The sequence below is a fragment of the Gasterosteus aculeatus genome, chromosome 15, assembly GCF_964276395.1.
Source record: "Gasterosteus aculeatus chromosome 15, fGasAcu3.hap1.1, whole genome shotgun sequence".
Lineage (NCBI taxonomy): Eukaryota > Metazoa > Chordata > Actinopteri > Perciformes > Gasterosteidae > Gasterosteus > Gasterosteus aculeatus.
The window spans coordinates 10,401,951-10,421,056 of record NC_135703.1 but is presented as its reverse complement, the minus strand read 5'-3'; the positions used below and the strand labels follow the sequence as shown (position 1 = coordinate 10,421,056).

Here is a 19,106-nt window from a genome sequence, read left to right as displayed (position 1 = left end):
CACAGCAAGACTATTTCAAAAGACTATTTAAAATCAAGGAAATTAAATTTGTACTGAAGGATTGTTGGCTTGTTTGCACGTCGGAAAGTTTATTTTCCTGCAATGCTGGACAGCTTTCTTTATTTTTTAAGTCCTGATCGCTGAAGAATATTCTTTGAGACTCTCACTTAAGTATATATAGTAGAGTATATATCATACTGCATTATATTGGCATGCAATGCAGTGTGATGGATAGGAGTTTGTGATTTGAAACACAATATTTGATTTATCTGTAAAAAAGAAATTGTATGTTGGTTCATTAGTCCGCAATTTTGTTACGGGGATGAAAATATCTATCTATAAGTATTATCATGACATTTAGTAGAAAACATTTTTTAGAGGGTGAATACTGACTTTTGTAATTATTTACTTACTATACTTTTCTCGTGGGCAACAATGAAGTTGTCATTTCTGGCTTTTCATGAAATCTTTGACGAATTTGGTCATACATGTTGTTACAAACAAATGAACGTCACACTGTTGATGAGTTATATTAGCTTTGTTGATCCTCAGACTTTTCATCTAATGCTACCATTAATTCAATATTCCAATTTTTCCAATATTTTGGTTGGTGACCAAATCCCTGTGAGACTAATGATAATCCCGGCTACAGCAGATGAACGCTGCTAATAAGCATCAAAACTAAGATGATAAACATGGAAAACATCATATCTACTCAATGTCAGCCTCTTTGCATGTCCTCTGTCTCTGTCATGGTTTGAAGTGTTTGGTGTTACAGGTATATATTTAATACAATCAATTAGCATGCCACCCATTTTTGAGAGCCTCCTATTTTACATCTGGTCTGAGATGTTGGCTTGAAACATTGATTTAGAACTCCATCGTTGTCCTTCCTGCAATCGCAAAACGTTATAGTTTATTTATATTGACACCCAAATAATAGTTCTAGGCAATATTATTCATGCTTTCACAAAGGTGCAGCTGCTTATGAGGCGAATATATTGTTTTATCCATTATAATGCTTTATGTAGCTTTAGAAGTTTTACTGTGTTCGGGGGCCAAGAGCCAGATTCAAATTGGGGGATTTAGAGAGGGAAAAAAAACAATTACTGTTTGCAGACTGGGTCTGTTAAGGACGAGGCCGTGATCAAACACAATTTGGATCAAATCAGGACTTTATTTCACATTCTCGCACATTTCCAATCAAGGACCGATTAGCTTCAGACATTAATGAGCCTACTAATCCATTTGGGCCCCTCGTGATAACAGTTAATTGTCTGTAAAAATGTGTACAGATCCCCGTTTGGGTTGTTTACTAACTGATTTGGATGTGGTTAGGCCCTAAAGAGGCATCATTATGTTGATAGTTGTTTGGAAAATGAGCCCCTGATGGAGGCAACACCAGAGTGGAGTAGAGTTAAGAATACTCAGGACTGCTTTCAACCGCTGCTCACTTGAGTGCAAATTTATCACTATCTTAAGATAACATTTGGCTGTCATCAGCCCTCATTGAACTTCATCTAAAATTAGCATGCTGACTTTTCTGTTTTGCACACTGTAGCACAAGAGGTTAACATTTCTTACATAAACCTCATACAGATAGATGGTGATTCACAGTGTACAGTACAGGAAAACGTTACAGGCAAACGGCTTCTGTCCTTTGCTTTATGTTTATGTGGCAACCGAAATGGAGTAAATTAGAATAGAAGAAAGTCAAATCCAATTTGGATAAAGTCAGAATAAGAATTGTACATTGGCTTGAGTTATAGCAGAAGGTGCTGGTTGACATCAGAGAATATGGGATTAAAGTTTCCTGCTCACACTCCTTTGCCGTTGGACAAAATAGGTCTACAACAGAATCAATAGAGAGAGTCCACAATGTAATCTGTATCACTTCATTCCATCTGATATGTACATACTTTTAATGTTCCCATGAAAATGCATGTTTAGATTTGACTATTTTGTCAAAAACTTACAACTAACTATACAACCCGTTTACTTGCTTTGGTATGTACCTGAAGAGACCAGAAGTCTGTGTGTGTGTGTGTGTGTGTGTGTATTCTGGCCATTCAGCGAGGAACCTTGGCTGGCCTGTTGTGACACTCAATTTATTGTCTTGTGATTTGAGGCCTTTGTTTCTCATTACACCTAAAGTTGCTGTGTCCTTGCGTGACAAAAATTAGTTTGCTTGTCCGTGTAAATCATCTGTCATATGCACACGCTCCTCTAAAGAAAGGCCAAGGGTGTCATTTGATTCCTGCGGCCCTGCTTTCATATTTATGCGCCTCATATTCATGTCCATTGGCTGTGCCTCAGTTGGGCCATCGATCAACACTTCTCATCCCCAACGCACCAACAACACGGACGTAAAGCGCTTTTTGACGTCAGCGAAAAAGCTGCCACAAATAAAACCAGAAGAGCGCACCTCTTTATTTGTCTGGATAATAAAGTACATGAATTAAAACTGATAAGTGACAACATTTGCATGAGTCATATCCTGTGGGCCTGGGCTTTTATGGAAATGACCAGAGCCAGTCAGGCTGTACTATAAAGTATAATCCACAAAATTGTGAGTGCTGCATTACTGAGACCAACCAGACCCAGGTGTCCTTCTTTATTTCAAGACACTTTTTGGAAAACTACATCGCCCATCCTTTTAAATACAATGTCCAATACTGAAATAAATGTATTTGTAGTAGTTTGTTGTCATGGTGCATGTATTTGTACACCTACCCAGGGACGGAGTATGAATATTACCTGCTCAATAAGGATTCTCAATTAAATACCTCAGACTGCTTGGAAGTATATACTTGTATTTTAGATAGATTCATTATTAAAAACAATATGGTCTATGTTAAAAAAAGATAATTGCGTGCTACTGTAAATGTGTTGTAGAAACAAGGACACAATCAAACAAGGGAAAACATACTTAATTGAAAACAAACCGTTATTTCCTTTTTTGGTACTTTTTGAATACAAAAATAATCATATCAAAGATTTTCACTTTATCAAGAAAATTCCCATCATCAGAAAAGTGATGCCTCTTCTCACTATGTGCCGCCTGCACCACAAAACAAATGCTTTGCATCTGGAGGTTGTAGATGTTGCCATTATATTCAGGATGAATAAAACAAACAAAAACAAAAAAGGAAACCTAGTTAAAAGCAATGGGAGGAAGAGACATCTCTCTCAATTTTGTACATTCAAACAAAATCAGTTGCCTTCAGCCTGCTTAAGGGCAGAAGGTGAGGGAAGCACACAAAAGCAGTGCAATTATTCTGCTCTGGCACAACAACAGAGAGCTAAAAGAGCATCAAAGGCTTTCCTCTGAGCAAAATAGGGCTCCCTCAGAGGAAAAGCGCAACGTGTGTGTGAATACGATCTCATGGACGTTTGGTCCTCTCCTGAGACACACGAGGCAAAGGATGTGTGCCAGTCTAAGTATTAGAGTTACTCTCTATATCCGCTTGTATTATATTATAGTAAAGTAACATCTGTATTTATTTTATTTATAAGTTTACGAGGTCCGTAAAACGGTTAAAACATTTTTGTGAGTGTGATATATATATACTAGATTATATATTACATAATATATTATATATATTATGGTATATTTTATATGATATGTCGATTCAATTGGATAGATAGAGAGGAATTGTCAAGGACCGATTTTCTATCAGGCATATATAGGGCAGCTTGGAATCGAAAAGGGTCCTTCAATAACCCGGAAGTCAAGCTCTCACATGTTGTGTATATCCATCGGTTGCTAAGCGTAGTTATCACGCTTAGTACAATTACAGCCGATTCTTTTTATGTCATTAATCGCTTGAGCAAAAATGTTGAATATGAAAGTAGTCGCGTTAATAAGGTAATCGTCTCTCTTTGCTTTAACTTTCTCACATTTCTGTCACTTGTTTTTGCTACCATGGCAAATGCTACATCTCAAATGTATTGCTGTCAACAAACGGTTGCTTGTCCCTATGCGGTCTAAGTTTGTATTTCGCCTTTAACTGTGTTCAAAGTCATGCAAGAACATCTCACCAAAGGGGTGTTGACAACCCCTAACGTTACAAAAGTAGCACATATCAGTTGCTAACTGTCATCACTGTAAGGAATAGAGCCTTCTCAGTAAGTGTGGCAATAAACAGGTGCTTCATCACTGAATATCTATGCTGCCCAATCACATCCCCAGCTCACTGCGCCGTATCCCCCTGATAAGGCATCGGTCTGCATCTTAACGACTCTTAACACAGCTTTACTTCACTGCCTGTTTCTCATGCTGTGTTCCAGTGGAGGCAAAGACAGCTGCTACAACATGATGCAGTGTGTTGCTGCTGGGCACCGGATCGTAGCTCTGGCCAACCTGCGTCCTGCCCTCACAGGTGAGGTAGAGGGCTATTTGGGACAACCAGCCGCACGACTCTGTGTGCTGTAGGTAGAAGGGTTTGTACCATGCCTTAGCAGCCCAACACATGTGTTATGAATATGCTATGAGTACTGTGTAAGGATAAAGTAACATTTATTTTTTTATTTTGGAATTTTAATGTAACCATTCAGTATTTTAGTTTAGTTTTAACAGCTCATGAGTCTACTCTAAATAGATTTAAAATATGTACACCCTTCCCATCAGCATATTGTACTGTCAATATCACCGTCCTCCAGTTTATTTATTAAGAAGAATTTGATCGAGCCACTATTCTAAATGATTGCAACATCACATACTGCCTTTTACTCTGGACTGAATATATTTTCCTCATTGCCGCAGATGAGTTGGACAGCTACATGTACCAGACAGTGGGCCACCACGCCATAGAACTGTATGCGGAAGTCATGGATCTGCCCCTGTATAGACGCACTATCCAGGGCTCCAGCCTGAACACCAGCAGAAACTACAGTGTGACGGAGGGGGACGAGGTGGAGGATCTGTATGAGCTGCTGCACCTCGTCAAAGTAGGTCTCTTTACTCCCACCATTTGGGAGAAATGTAACATTGTATCCTCTTAAAACTAAAGCCAAATGATAAGTGGATGATTGACACCATGACAGCTACTACATCCAAGGAAATGAAGTATATTGTATTGCTGCATAAATGTGTTATTAGCATTCCCTTGTGAAGTACAAACATGAACAGTGAAAGTGCTTTCGATTGAACATATAGGGCTTAAGCAGAATATCTAGCTATCCATCTTTTAAAGATAAAATATCTCTTTGAATTTGTACGTTGTACTTCAAACTTTTTCTTTTCCACTCATATGGTCGTAGGTGCTGATAATGCCATATTCCAGTTTCTTCACTAGCCTTTTATTTTCTTGTATTTCTTTAGCTCAATTTTTTTATTGAGCAGATACAGTATAATCATTTTCTTTATCCTCTATGTATATTTACAAATGTGAATATCGTTTATTTTAAACTGTAAAGGGATTGCTGATGTTTTTTTTGTAATACTAAAACATTAAAATATATTTGGAAAAAATATATATATATTTTCACCTGGGATATAAGAGTCTTCACATTGTAAAGAAATATAAAGCAGTCTCATTCGGAATAGTGTTATAGTAAATCATAATAAGAACCCCTCCTGGAAATGCTGCACGGTGCATATACTGCAGTCATCGTTTTGACTCCTCGCCACCACTGACATGCTGTATGCTTGACTGCTTTTTAGTGAACAAGCTCTCAGAGCACTAGTAAACTTTTCATCTGTGCTAAGGTTCGTGACATATGTCACACTGTTGAGATGTTTTACAAGTCATTCTCTGTGGATTCCGAGTCACTTTGTAGGCCATCAGCACAGCCTCAGAGAGAGCCGGCTTGTCTGGTTTCATCTGGCGGGCTGTACACAAACAGTTCTTAGCACCGTTTGTAAAGTGCAGCCAAGCTGCTCCGCAGATTAAAAAGCTCCGTTAGTGCTTTCCGTCCGTCTTAGTTAGTATGTCTTGTGTGGAGTATCTTTTTTCTTCATCTTACTTTGGGAAATAGTGGGCATGTTGTATCAATGAATAAAAGTTGTATGCGTGAAGTTAGAGAGAGGTGCCCTTCAACAACTGGCTTCACAGGACGAGAAAATCCATCAGTTATTTTTGATCTTACTTTACAGAGGATCAGATGCAAAAATGAATCGCTAAATTAATATTTCATCAAATACCACTTTTACCCGGATGTTAAAAAAAAAAATCATTTGAAGCCATATTATGTGTTACCCCGGTGGTCTGATGGGACGGACGTAGTTGACTGACAGGTTTGAGACAACTGCTGTGTGTGTGTGTGTGTGTGTGTGTGTAATACTGCCTGCCTACCTGACCGCCTGCAGCCATGAGAGAGCTACCTGGACGCACACTTCAACAGCTCTTGCTGCTGTCAGCCCAAACGTGGTGTGGGATTGAACCTGTGTAACACCATTTCCCCTCCACACCCCCCCCGCACAACCTCCCATTTCATCAACGTTGGATACGAGGTTGTTGTGGTTTAAATGAGCGAGAGGAGTGTGTGTGTGTGTGTGTGTGTGTGGGGGGGGGGGGGGGGGGTGCATGGTTAGGTCTGTGTAGAGACATGTTCATCCAGAGCTTAGGGCTGCTGTGGGGCCCCTGCAAGTCCACACGCCACCTGGGTGGCTGGGGCCAGTCGGCCTGCCTCAGGGCATTTTGCGTTTTTCCGTCGCATAAACCGCGCGCTGTGCACATGCAGCTACAAGAGAAAGCTCTCTCCTGTGACCGCATGTGGCACAATTTCTGTTTCTTAGGCTCCCATAAGTATTCATAGTCAAATAGTAGCCGTAATCTATCTGGTAGGTGATGCAATACGCCATATCTGCCTGTGGTCAGGTTTCTAATTGCAAAGGGCTGCTAATTTGCGGTTTCCAGGACTTCTCTGGTCTGACCTCAGCAGTCAGGCGGGCCATAGATCAGGGCAGTGGGACTCCCGTGGGGCCCTCGCAGGCTAGCAGACCCTCAGTCGTCTCCCCGTTTGCCCCTCGCACCGTCATCAACAGACCTGCACTGTAAACAACAGGCTTCCTCTCTCGCTCCCCCCCTTTCTCTCTCTCTCCTCTTGCTGAGTGATGTCAACCATAAAGAATAACATTTCTCATCAAATTTCACGTCACTGCTCTATGAAGTTTTTTAAGCATTCTGACTTAATTAGCAGGTTTACTCACATTTGCACCACATTGGGTGTCAAAGCACCTCAAACATCCTCTTTAAAAGTAATGGGTTGTGGTCTGAGTAATCTGAATATCTGGGTATTTCTTAACCTCCATAAAGTTTGTGGTGTTGTTGACAAGTGAAGAAAATTACAGGGCGGGGGGGGGGGGGGTGGTAAGAAACATGTCTTTTGATAATGAGCTGTTAAATCTGCCTTACTGGAAAGAACAGTTTTAGCATGAAAAAAATGGATCTGTTTAGAAAGTGTTATATTTTGAAAGATTCTTTCTAGCGGTTTGAATTAATTAGAAGTTACAAGATTATATTTGGCAAATGGCACTTGCGCATAGATGAAAGTTATTTTTTTTCTTTTTTCTCAGATCCAGAGTTGATGAGTTTCAAGTGTTGATTCTTCCCACCTCCTTCGTTTGCAGCGCTGGCAACAGAGCCGTAGCGTGAGCCAACAGTGCCATCTATGGCTCGTTCCCAGAAGCTGACTAACCAGAAACGCTCCACCAAAGAGCACAGTCCCCACTCTTTGGCATGTCGGAGACTGTTTGGAGACGTTCAAAAGATTCAAAGGAAGAGATCATATTCTTCAGAACCATTGTTGATGGAGGAAAAAAAAAAAAAAAAGTCCAATTATCATAGAAGAAATGAGCCGCCCATCCCCTGGCAGTAGTTCTAATGGCAGAATGACAATGTGGCCCTATCCTTGGCCCCTTCGCTCTCATCGCTGGCTGAGTATGGCAGTGTGTCTTTGAAGTGTGTAACCTGATAGACATGCAAGCCACAGCGCACCCCATCCCATCCTGCTAGGTGCTGATCTTTGAACCCGCTCTTTGAGGGAGAGAAATAACAGTTTTGTCAGCGGCGTGGGGGAGAGGGGGGTGCACTTTTGCACTCCTATTGCAGTAAAGGTATATTTTTTATAGAATTGGTGAAGTGATTGGATCCGCAAAGGCAACCGGGAATATGCACATAACAACATAATAACATCTTGACAACAACAACAATACGAGTCTTTAAGGGATTAAATTCGTATTTAATCCCTTTCCTTTTTTCATGTTTTGAAATATCCTTGTTTCATGGATTCAGAACTTGGATTTCATCGGCTGTGTCCGTACTCCATGTGTGTGTCTCTCTCCTGCTGTGATCTGCTCTGATGTGTGATACAGATCAGCAGTGTCATTCACCCCTGGCCGCAACGCCAGTTCCCCCGAAGGCCTGCAAAACCCCTCATATTAGTCATATCACATCCCTCAAGTCCTTTATCCTTCCCTCTGTGCTCTGTGACCTGACACAGTGGCTCTTTATGCCCCGTGACCCTGCTCCTGTGTGTGTGTGTGCGTGTGTGTGCACACACACTTGTGTGTCCAAGGTCAGGTCCAATCGGGCCTCTGTTACATGATAACAGGACTATCTCTGTTCTCCTCGCACACCTCTGCCTCTCTTTTTGCCCCAGTTTGCCTTCTTTCAACAGTTTTCAGGGGAAAGAAGTACGCTCACTGTTCCCGTCCGTCACACAGGTAGATGTTAGTGTGTATCAGTAGTGCTTTTTTTAAATGTTATGATTCACGGCATATAAAACCCAAATGTGATCTGAGCGTAGCACAGGGCATAGGGCCCGGATGGCGCTGAGTTCTGAGAAGATGCAAGGGGAGTTTCGTTCACTTGATGTAGTAATAGATAATACATAAAAAGATGGTGACTCCGTGCAGCAACTGTGCAACCTTTGAGCTGATGAATGAAGACAAAGACAGTGAAGCTCATTAGAGTGATGAGGAACAATGGATGATGTCCACGCGCACGGGCCTTTCTGCCGGCTCTAATTAGCGGCACCGGGACATCTCTGTCGTGCTGAGACTCGGCTTTGAGAACAAAATGTTAACTTCAAATCGAATTTCTTATCCCATAATGCGTTCGACTTTTCAGAAACGCCACTTCTTTATTTTTTCTTTGCTTGGATATCACGGGCCACTTCCCCTTTTTACCAATCCAGTTGTTTTCTTTCGGCTGGAAGATGTCTGTGAAAAGTATTGGAGCGGTTCAGTGAAACCTTTGGCCTTTGTAGATGAATCGTTCCCTTCTATTGGCGTCTGTTAAAACACCTTATTTTGAGATAATTCTTTTCTTAAACACACACACGCTCCCCTCTCATCCTCTGTCTCTACTGCCGCTCCTTTATCGACATCAGCAGACCAGAGTGGGCCCCTCTGAGATCGCAGTCTGTCCACAAGTCCAAACATTCCTTTTCATTCTCCCCTCTTCCTCGCTCCTCCTCCCTTCCATCCACTGCCGTCTCCCCTGTGTTGTCGTCGCACTTTTATCCGGACCCTTTAGAAGCCCGGCACTGTGTTGTTGCGAGTGCCCTGATGGAGGTGCATCCTGCTGCGAGGTTTAGAACGGAGAGGGATCGAGGGAGTGGAGGAGAGGAGACAAGAGGAGAGGAGACAAGGGCGAAGGAATCTCCAGCTGAACCGGGAGCTCTGTGGTATTGATTAGGGAGCTGAGGTGTTGTGAGACAAGTCACGGTTGAGGAGGGGTGAAAACTATGGAGGACGGGGAGGGGGGGGTCAAAATCAAACACGCAGCCCTTCTCTGATTACCAGCATGGTGCAGGTTCAACAGGAAAATGGATTCCCTTAAAAAGCCGCTTTAATACATAAATCATGACCTCTGGGGTCACAGCACGGGTTTGTGAGCTCAGATCAATAGATTTGTGGTGCAAACGGGGCGTCTAAATGGTGTTGTTGGACGCAGCTTAGAAGGTGTCTGAAACCGATGGATTCGTCATCGCGTTTTGGTACTGGAGGATGTATTTCAGCATCAGCCAGTCGGGATGCCTTGGACCAGCTGTCTCCCTGCGTCGCCTCCCCGGGTGATCGCCATTGTTATCTCTTCCTTCGGGTCCCGAGACGGCTCGTATTTATGTCGGTCGACGCGGCGGCGGGTGAAGTTGAGATTGCAGGCTTGTTTTGCACATGAGGAAGGACAGCATTAGCGCTGAGATAATGGCGCTGTGTATTGTTCGCTGGCCGTGTGGAAGTGGCGGGACAGGATCTATTAGACGCAGGCCCATTTCCCTCCAACCGCTGCTAACAGTCCCCACAAACATTAGATAAAGAGCCTAGCCTCAAGCCTTTGTAATTTGTTTGTATTTTTCTGCTTAATGTACTTTGCTCAATCTTGTTTAGCGATGATGGAAGCTGATAGCCTTATCTCGCCTTGCCAAGGGCATGAACCACTACTGCTTGGTTGATCATTGTTCCATTGAAGAATGTGGGGGTGTGCGTGCGCGTGTGTGTGTGTGGGTGCGTTTAGGGTCTTTTTTTGACATTATTTTGATGCTAGAGGAATTGTAGACGTATCAAGCCGTTAATTGCTTTGCAGCTAATATGCTTTGTTATGCACTAATGGCGATACGTCATTATAGAAAGAAGATAACGAGAATGTATCTTTTTGATTGATTGGTCATATTAATAATTTAAGGAACAATTTTTATCGTTTTTTGATCATGAGAGACCTGTTGTAAGTATGACGATACATTTGCATGACCTATTCAGGCAAAGCACCTTTCCTCTGTTTGGATTCCAGTTGTTTTTACTTGAAAGAGTGTAAAAGATTCTCCCGCTAGTCACCGTCGAGGTTGGACTCCTCATCAAACCGTAGAAACTCGTCACCAGTACTAACCGTCAGGTCTGACAGTCGGCCTCAGAACAGACAGCTGAGGAGCAGTAGTAGGCCTTTCAACTCCCTGCCAATCATCTACTTCAAAATTAATAGGGCTTTTATGTATTGTTTTGTGAACCATTCCCCTCAAGAAATACTTGTGGCGGGCCCCCTTCACCTCCCGCAGTCATAACCCGCCGTAGAACAACACTGTCTGGAGTCTGGAGAGTGGGTTAAACCAGCATCACTGCAATATTTTCCTCCAGTCTCTCCCTGGGGAGGGCGGGGGCCGGCGGTTTGGAGGGGGTGATGTCTTTCGGAGCTATGGAGGATAGAGGACAGGAGAGCCAAGATGCCAAGAGCCTGGAACCTGACCTCACCAGAAAAACATTTACATTTGGAGAGTGTGTGTTTGTGTGTGTGTGTGTGTGTGTGTGTGTGTGTGTGTGTGTGTGTGTGTAGGCCAGTGCTTAACTGTGTGTGTGTATATACACGGATGTGGATACGTGTGCGCGCATACACCCTGTGGACTAGCCGGTTGTTATGGACCATGAAACGCGACTGACATAGTTTACCTCGCTGTGGCATGAGACGCCCTCTTTGATTCTCTCACTCCGCTCTCTGCAAGCAGCTTCCTGCCTCAGAAGCTCAAGCGCTCCAAGTGGGAAATGTTGCTACGACAGAGCTGGGATTATAACTTTGTATTTATACCCTGTAGTATGTATGAGTCTTCCGTCTTAATTATGACAACTTATCCTTTTAATGGTGGGAGTTTGAACGTTTGGGCGAAGTTACATGAGGTCTTCAAAATGCAATGGAAACAATAACACAATATTGCATTTAATAAGAGCCAGTGATTACTAAATGTTTCTGCTTTTTTTGCGAGTATTCACGGACATACAGTACATCGATAAACAACCTTATGTCTCCCCCCTGCTTCCTAACGTTTAGTTTTCCATTCGCGTAGATATGGAAAGCCTCCTTGTCCTTGGCCTGCTGAAACTAGGGCTTTGTGCTTGCTTTGGCCAAGGCCCTCTACCCCCCCGCCTGACGACTGGCTGGGCCCGTGTTTACGTAACCATATATATATATAAATATATGAGAGGAAACTCGTGAAACGTTAATCTCTCTACTTTTTAACCCTGATGAATTTCTACATTTTCCAGCTGTGCAGCATGGCATATTTATGCTCGGGCTCTATCGCTGAAAACAGCTCTGTCATTGTAAATGAATCACTATTTGAGACTAAAGAGTGTGTGTGTGTGTGTGTGTGTGTGTGTGTGTGTGTGTGTGTGTGTGTGTGTGTGTGTGTGTGTGTGTGTGTGTGTGTGTGTGTGTGTGGGTGTGTGTGCGTGTGTGCGTGTGTCTGCGTGTGTACGTGTGTGTGTAATCTTCAGGCTGGGAATTGTACAAAAACAAACCCGCCATGAAGAGCTGCAGTGGTGTACCTCCACAATTTTAATTTTAGCTCCTTTTTTTTTTCTCCTCGTTCCTCTCTGGACCCAAATGAGTGCAATCCCTGCTGCGTCAGAGTCCCGTTATATATCCTTCGGTCACACCTGCATCAGCGCCTCAGCGCTACCCCCCCCCCCCCCCCCCCCCCCAACACGTAACTCTGAGCCTTTCGGGGGTTTTCAGGTTCGTGAGCAGCTGGCTTTGTGTGTGTGCAGTTGTGTTTTTCTTATTCCACTTTGTATGTGTGCGGCGGAGGGCTGATCCGCGTTGAGTCACCTCAGCCCGTCCACCAGCACAAAGAACGAGCCCCCGTCTTTCAGCAGCTGCTTCAAGCCGACAGCCCCACCAATTCACCAAAGGGAACGTCTCTGAAAGCCTTTCAGAACACGGTTTAGGCCGCTGTTTGTTTTGCTAAGACATTTGCTAAGCTTGCGTGTCAATTTGTTTCTTTATTTTGACGGATCCCAATTGTTACCGCCTCAGTGTATATAAGCCACATATCGCCTCGTAAGCATTGGGGTGCAACTCGAAACATTATAACGTGTCCAAAATGCACCTCGTGTTCACCTCTGCCACTTCCCATCACTCCTCCACCACGACTCCGCGAGTCACCTTGGCCGTTGTTTCCGTGCAGAATGTAAATGAGGAAGGTGATTTGAAACAAATAACCGGTGTCTCCTCCCGCTAAGCCCACACTAAGCTTCCTGTCAGTTTGGCACGTCTGAGTTGTCAGGACAGGCCAACGCGCCCCGGGACCGTGTCTGCATTACATTAAACACAATCGCTTGACCCTAGCTGCCCCCCCCTGTACCACATCTACTTGAGCTACTACAACAAGGTCCAACCCCCGCTCCGTGTAGGGGAGCAGGGGAGAACAATTCCATTCCATTACAACAGGCCCAGAGCTGATCTAATGGGGAGAACATTAAAACCATGTCGCGTCCGTTCACTTACGCGATGGATCCTGAAGGAGAGGGATGGAAGGGGGGGAGGAAGAGGAGGCTCCGGGTGTCAACCTCACAATGCGGACGCGCGGCAGTGGAGAGCTGGCGATGGTGCCCCGGTGCCCTTGAGCAAAACGTCATTCAAACCACTTTAATTAATTTCTCGTCTTTGTCTTTGGCCTCCCTGCCACCGCACAGAGGCAGGTTACACACACGAGGCGGTGATTTACAGAAAGTACATGTCAACAACTCTGGACTCCATTAAAAAGAGTATTATCAATTGGAAATAAAAGGCCTCGTGTCTGTAAATACCTAGATCTGCCAAAGCTGGCTTCCTAGTTGTCAGAACATGCAAAAGCAGGCATTTTGGGAACCCACTATTTTGCAAAATGGAGCTTTGTATTGTTAGGGTGTATAATTAAGACCTCATTGTGACAGCTATTGAGAGAGAGAGAGAGAGCTAATGAGGGTTCTGGTGTGTTCTATAAGACTATGAATATTGAATTTTAAATATTTCATGCCTTTCTAATTGCCTTGGTCGCTGTTAATGGCTTTGAACGGTGAATACCACTCGGACTGAATGTGTTGCATGCATAAGTACCTGTAAGCTGACGGAACTGCCCCATTCTCGAGCCCAATTCTGTGCTTTATGATGGTCGTGTCTGTATCTTTGGGGCAGATGCATATCTTGACTGAAGGCATGTCTGTGACTGTGAATACATTTGAGCCACTCTTTTACTCCCTTACTAAGATTGATGTATATATAATTACAAAGTATACCACACACACTACCTTGATATAGAGTTTAATGGCCGTATCGTTTCTTTGTGGAGCATGTCTGCTGGCCTTAATCTTCCCCACAGCTGACATCTTAATAACTCAGTCCTCTCCATCCATTTCCACCAGAGACATCCGGATGTGGGGGAAGGATTAGTTTAATGAATTTGACAATTAGTAACAGAAGTTAATGACTGCATGGGGCTAAGTACCCTGATGGACATGGCTGGGGGGGAACTGAGGGCTTCCATCGCTCTGGGCCATAGATCCTCATTAATAGCTTTTCTGCCTGCTGGAGAGGACGGGGGAAGCCGGGCCAGGCCTTTGTTTAGTCTGCCTCCGACGGGCCTGCTCCGGGGTCGCGCTGTTGCACAACGCCGTGCCAAAATGAGTCCCGCTTTGGGCATGAGTTAATGCAGGGCCTCGGCTCCTGGATCAGGTGAGGCTTCCTCTGATGAGCTCGGGTCATTAAGTGTTGAAAAAATAGAAAAAGAATTGGGGCACGCGGGGAGCTTTTTCTCTGCATCTTGTGCCAACAGTCTTGAAGAAAGACAAGAGGCTTGCAGGTCACAGGAGCCGTGACCTTGTGATGACCTCCACCTTGATTTATCGGTACGTTAGCTTCTTATTCTTTACTAACGTTGTTTTGCTCTCATTTCGATTTTTATTATTATTCTGCGCTTTATGAGTTACCCTCTCTTCTTTGTCATACATACCCACTATAAACGTTGTATGTTGTACATCTTTTCAGTAACCATATAATCAAAGTTTGTCTGGTCTGGTGATGGCTGTGATTGCGACGGAAACGTAACCACATCCAAAAATAATCTCTCCAAAACCGTTTTGCTAAAACGACCTAGAATCTCCGCTGAGAGGGAAGGACGTGTGTGAGCAATGTGTCTTGTGTTATCCTTAGGGGTGGGTGAGCCCGGGTACTGTAAGGTGTACTGTAGGGAGAGCCAGTGAAAACAGGAGCCACTTAACCGGCCGGGTTGAACTTTAAAGGCCCGAGTGCCTGCAACGAGCAGCGGAGGGAAACGGATACGGAAACACAAGACCAGGATGTTGTTTGCTGTTGCTGTGGCTCTCTCTGTTATCCCGTCCTGCCAAGTCTGGTCCTGCCAAGTTCAAAGCCGAGGCACCAAAGTAGTGTTGATGTTGCGCGCTCCTTCAACACTTGCATTTGCATCGCTTTTCCTCTTCCTCTCGCTCTCTCCTTATCCCGCTCTTTACCGTCCTAATGTGCCTCTTTAGGACGTGACAGTTGTATTTAGGGATAAGGTTATCATTGTATTAGAATAGAGTGCCGGCCCTGAGGCTTACCTAGAATTACATGACACCGCCTGCAGCCCGCTCCGCTCTGCGCTGGGCTGAAAACGTTATCAGTCCGACTTAATTACCGTCACTGGCCGGTGCAATTGAATGTAATGTATATTCCCATGTTGGACACGGAGAGATATTAAAACCTGAGTGCCGAATCCCGAGATCTTGAGATGTCCCGGTGTTTAACTTTAGGTCAAAGAGTTCAATTCGGGTTGTGTAGTTGTCTGTACGTGTTTAACTTCAGCCTTATACCTCACATCCTCTGCTGCATCGTAAACACCACACACATGCAAGTAGCCACACACACACACACACACACACACACACACACTCATGGAGCACATCCTTTATCTGATTAGCTGGCACGCCTACAGCTGTGTGAGTGTGCGTGTGTGCGTGCGTGCGTGTGTGCGTGTGTGCGTGTGTGTGCGTGCGTGTGTGTGTGTGTGTGGCTACTTGCATGTGTGTGGTGTTGCGTGTGTGTGTGTGTGTGTGTGTGTGTATGGTTGAGGCACAGCGCGTTGCAGCGAAGCGTCGGGCCCCAGGCAGGGCATGGATTTCATTTAGGAAAGTATCAAAGGTTTACACGCTGTTCGCTTTAATCAGCATGTTTATCAGGCAGAGAAAAATTGCAGGAAGGGACCACGGGGAGAAGGAGGAGTTGGCGGGGGGGGGGGTTATCTTAAGGACCAGTAGCCAGGGAAATTGATAATGGCTACAAGGTAATTTACTGGAGGCTTGTGCATCCCTCCACTGCTTCCACCCTTGCCTCTCATTCTAATTACAGCCTGTGTAATGTTCTAATGAATCTGCAGGTGTGAGTCTGTAGTAGAGGAGCACGGCGGTAGGGAAGGGGATTGTGGATGTATGCGCACACATGTGTGTGTCACAGCGAATCAGGCCCGTGCTCGCGAGAGGAGGTTGAACTCTTCTCAGGGCTGCGTGAGTGTCTCTCAAAGTGCACAGTTGTCTCTGACAAGCATTTGTTAGATTGTCCCCTCAGCAACATTAGAAGATCCATGTCGCTCACGGACACACTGCTTCTCCGGTACACACCCTCCTCTCCCGCTCACACCGGACCGCTGATAAGCCCCAGGAACCGCCTCCAGTTGTCGCTCTGCCTCGAGTCGCACACCCACGTGGACGCATAAACACGCACGTTCGCCATGTGAGCCATGTACGCAACCCTCCAGGGGATATGGGCTGGAACCCAGAGGCCTTGATACGACCAGCGGGTAAACATCCCCACAGGATTGCGGCCAGATGAAAGGAAGGAGTACGCTTTCTTTGTCTTTTTCAGCCCGTGTGTGTGTGTGAGAGTATGTTTACGTGTGTTTTCCTGGGTTTTGTTCAGATACCACTTTTGGAAGCCATTGTAGGGTGAGCAAAGAGTGTTTGGCCACATGGGACGGTGACATCACATCGCCGTTACGCCGCACGTTGCACGAGCCGCAGGTGGAAGGTCGGAAGAAAAGTCTGTGGGGTTTAACTTTCCTCATCCTCTTCCCCCCCACGTCTCCCCCACAGGAAAAGGAGGGAGTCGAGGCAGTGTCTGTGGGGGCCATTCTGTCCGATTACCAGAGGGTCCGTGTGGAAAATGTGTAAGTCCAACACAAGCGCACATTCACAACACATTCACTAACTTGAGTGCACGCGCACACAGCTCGGGCCTCTGAACTCGTGTGACGCACGAGGAGGAAAAGATCACATCCTCTACAGTCGCCGTGTGTTCAAACACATCCACACCGAGTTCTATTTATGCCATTTATTTATTTAGACATCTTTGGTTTTCTTGGTGCGCCTCTGTTTTAATGGAGCAATGATTTCCAGAGAAGACTGGCCACACAAAAGCTGCAGTATCGTCTTATACACAAATCCTGCTGTCAGTCAACTGTATTTCCGCTCATTACGCACGAGATGCATACACATAAACATCTCACACATTCCTTCAGCGATTAACATTTGTGTGCGTTTTGACTACAATTTTATTTAACAGACAAGCTTAAAATGGTAGTTTTTTTTATTTTTATAAGCGACTGACACGGGCGGCGGGTGGCAGCATGTTGTGTGGCCCTATCAGGGTGGCAGCCTTCCCGCAAATGGAGGAAGGTTTCCCGGCCCTGTTTGCTTTGAAGTTGTTCTGCGGCGGGAAAATATTCAATATTACCTGCTTTACATTTCTCTCTCCCCAACCTACTGCTCTCTCTCTCTCTCTCTCTCTCTCTCCCCCCCCCCACGTTCGCCTGTTCCCCAGATGTTCGCGGCTAGGCTTGCAGCCCCTGGCCTACCTGTGGCGCCGAGATCAAGAGTCCCTGCTCTCCGAGATGATATCATCTGACCTCCACGCTGTCCTCATCAAAGTCGCTGCCTTCGGTGAGTTTGCGTCTCACACTTTTGTGTCTCTCCTTTTTTTCTTCTGTTTTTGAACTTTCTCCAAAAGTGGCATGTTGGTTAAGTGGCGTCTGGCACGGAGAGACAGGGAACAGAATTTGGATAAGTGAGGGACGGGAGGAGGAGAAGAAAAGGGGTGAGGTGAGGGGGGGGGGGTGAGAGAAAAGGCGAGACAAGCAGAGTAATGCCCTAATCATTAATCTGTGGCTCAGCAGCTGTGTTGAGACTTGTGCCAGCGGCGGAGGTATTGAAGCAGAGAACAATATGAAAAGATAAGACGTACGGGAGGGAGGAGGTGGGAGGCGGGCGCGCAGTGGCGTTGGGTGGGAGGGTGCCGGGGGGGGGGGGGGGGGGCCTAGCAGTTGAGAAATAATCACAGGTGATTGCCCCTCACATTCATGCAAGCTGTCAATAAGCGACACATGTCCCCCCCGTGCGAGAGAAGCACTGCGCTCTCCGCCCGAGCACAGTTCAGAATACGAGATTCAAATCTCTCGTATTTGTGTTTTTCAACACGGGGACAGAGGTTAATGTGGTATCACCTGCTCTCTACCTGTCTGTTTCGGCCCCGGAGGACGGGGAGATTAGGTTACTGAATACGTTTTCTGTTTCTTTTCTCTGGTTCGCGGCGTTAAGAATCCTCACCCGTGTCTACTCGACGGTGCAGCCGGATCCCTTTCCACTGTGCCGGTGATAAATGATGATTAGGGCTACAAATGGTTCGTTTTACTCTCAAACTGCTGGCGGCGATAGATCATCATGTAGACACTGTTTACGCGCTGTTAAGTGCTTGTTGTCACCTTTGCTAGCAATCAGTCGGGGAAAAAAGGGGTCTGCGGCTGACTGATGACCCGGAGAGATGAGCACAGCTTTCCAGATATTCTGCATGTCTTCAGACGCTGCTCGGGTGACCTCTCATGGAATGCACTCGACAAGCCGTTTCTCATTTTCTAATGGCCTCGTGATGGAGGACTTTTTGGAAATAAATAACGTGATTGTCAGATACCCGCCAGAGGTGAGATGATGTCAGGTTCCATGTTTTCGGTGGGATTTTGCATGATAATAATTGTCTTCCAGACATAATGCAACCGCATAAACTCTCAAGTCTGAATTTTATGTTAATTGATCCATCAAACTTCTGCCAAACCGCACCCTTAAGACCTCAGTCACCCTGTAACCCGGCTACATTCTGCTCCAAACATGACTCGAGCAAATTCTCAGCATTTTTTGGAAGATTATAATTAGAAAGAAAACTTCACTTCGGGTGCATTTGGCCTCCCACTGTAGGTGTTTGTGTGAGTATGTGTGCATGTGTGTTTTGGCTACAGGTAAGAAGGAAAGATCTTATCAGCCCCGACTCCTCACCTGTCCTGAGGCAGCGGTAATTAGAAAGGAGGGAATTGAA

The 19,106-nt window shown here is 45.1% G+C and overlaps 1 protein-coding gene across 4 annotated transcripts in view; it reads left to right on the top strand.

Moving 5' to 3' along the window:
• Positions 1-3,288: 3,288 nt before the first annotated feature.
• Positions 3,289-19,106, top strand: part of dph6 (diphthamine biosynthesis 6) — a 51,588-nt gene continuing 35,770 nt past the window's right edge. For 2 of the 4 annotated variants that reach the window (XM_078089583.1, XM_078089582.1), the window contains exons 1-5: positions 3,705-3,868; positions 4,291-4,382; positions 4,766-4,950; positions 16,838-16,911; positions 17,565-17,683. In XM_078089583.1, the coding sequence (XP_077945709.1) occupies positions 3,837-3,868; positions 4,291-4,382; positions 4,766-4,950; positions 16,838-16,911; positions 17,565-17,683 (502 nt within the window). In that variant the 5' untranslated portion in view covers positions 3,705-3,836. Of the gene's footprint in view, positions 3,442-3,704; positions 3,869-4,290; positions 4,383-4,765; positions 4,951-16,837; positions 16,912-17,564; positions 17,684-19,106 lie in introns of those variants that run through there. The other 2 variants (XM_078089580.1, XM_078089579.1) reach the window with 2 other exon arrangements.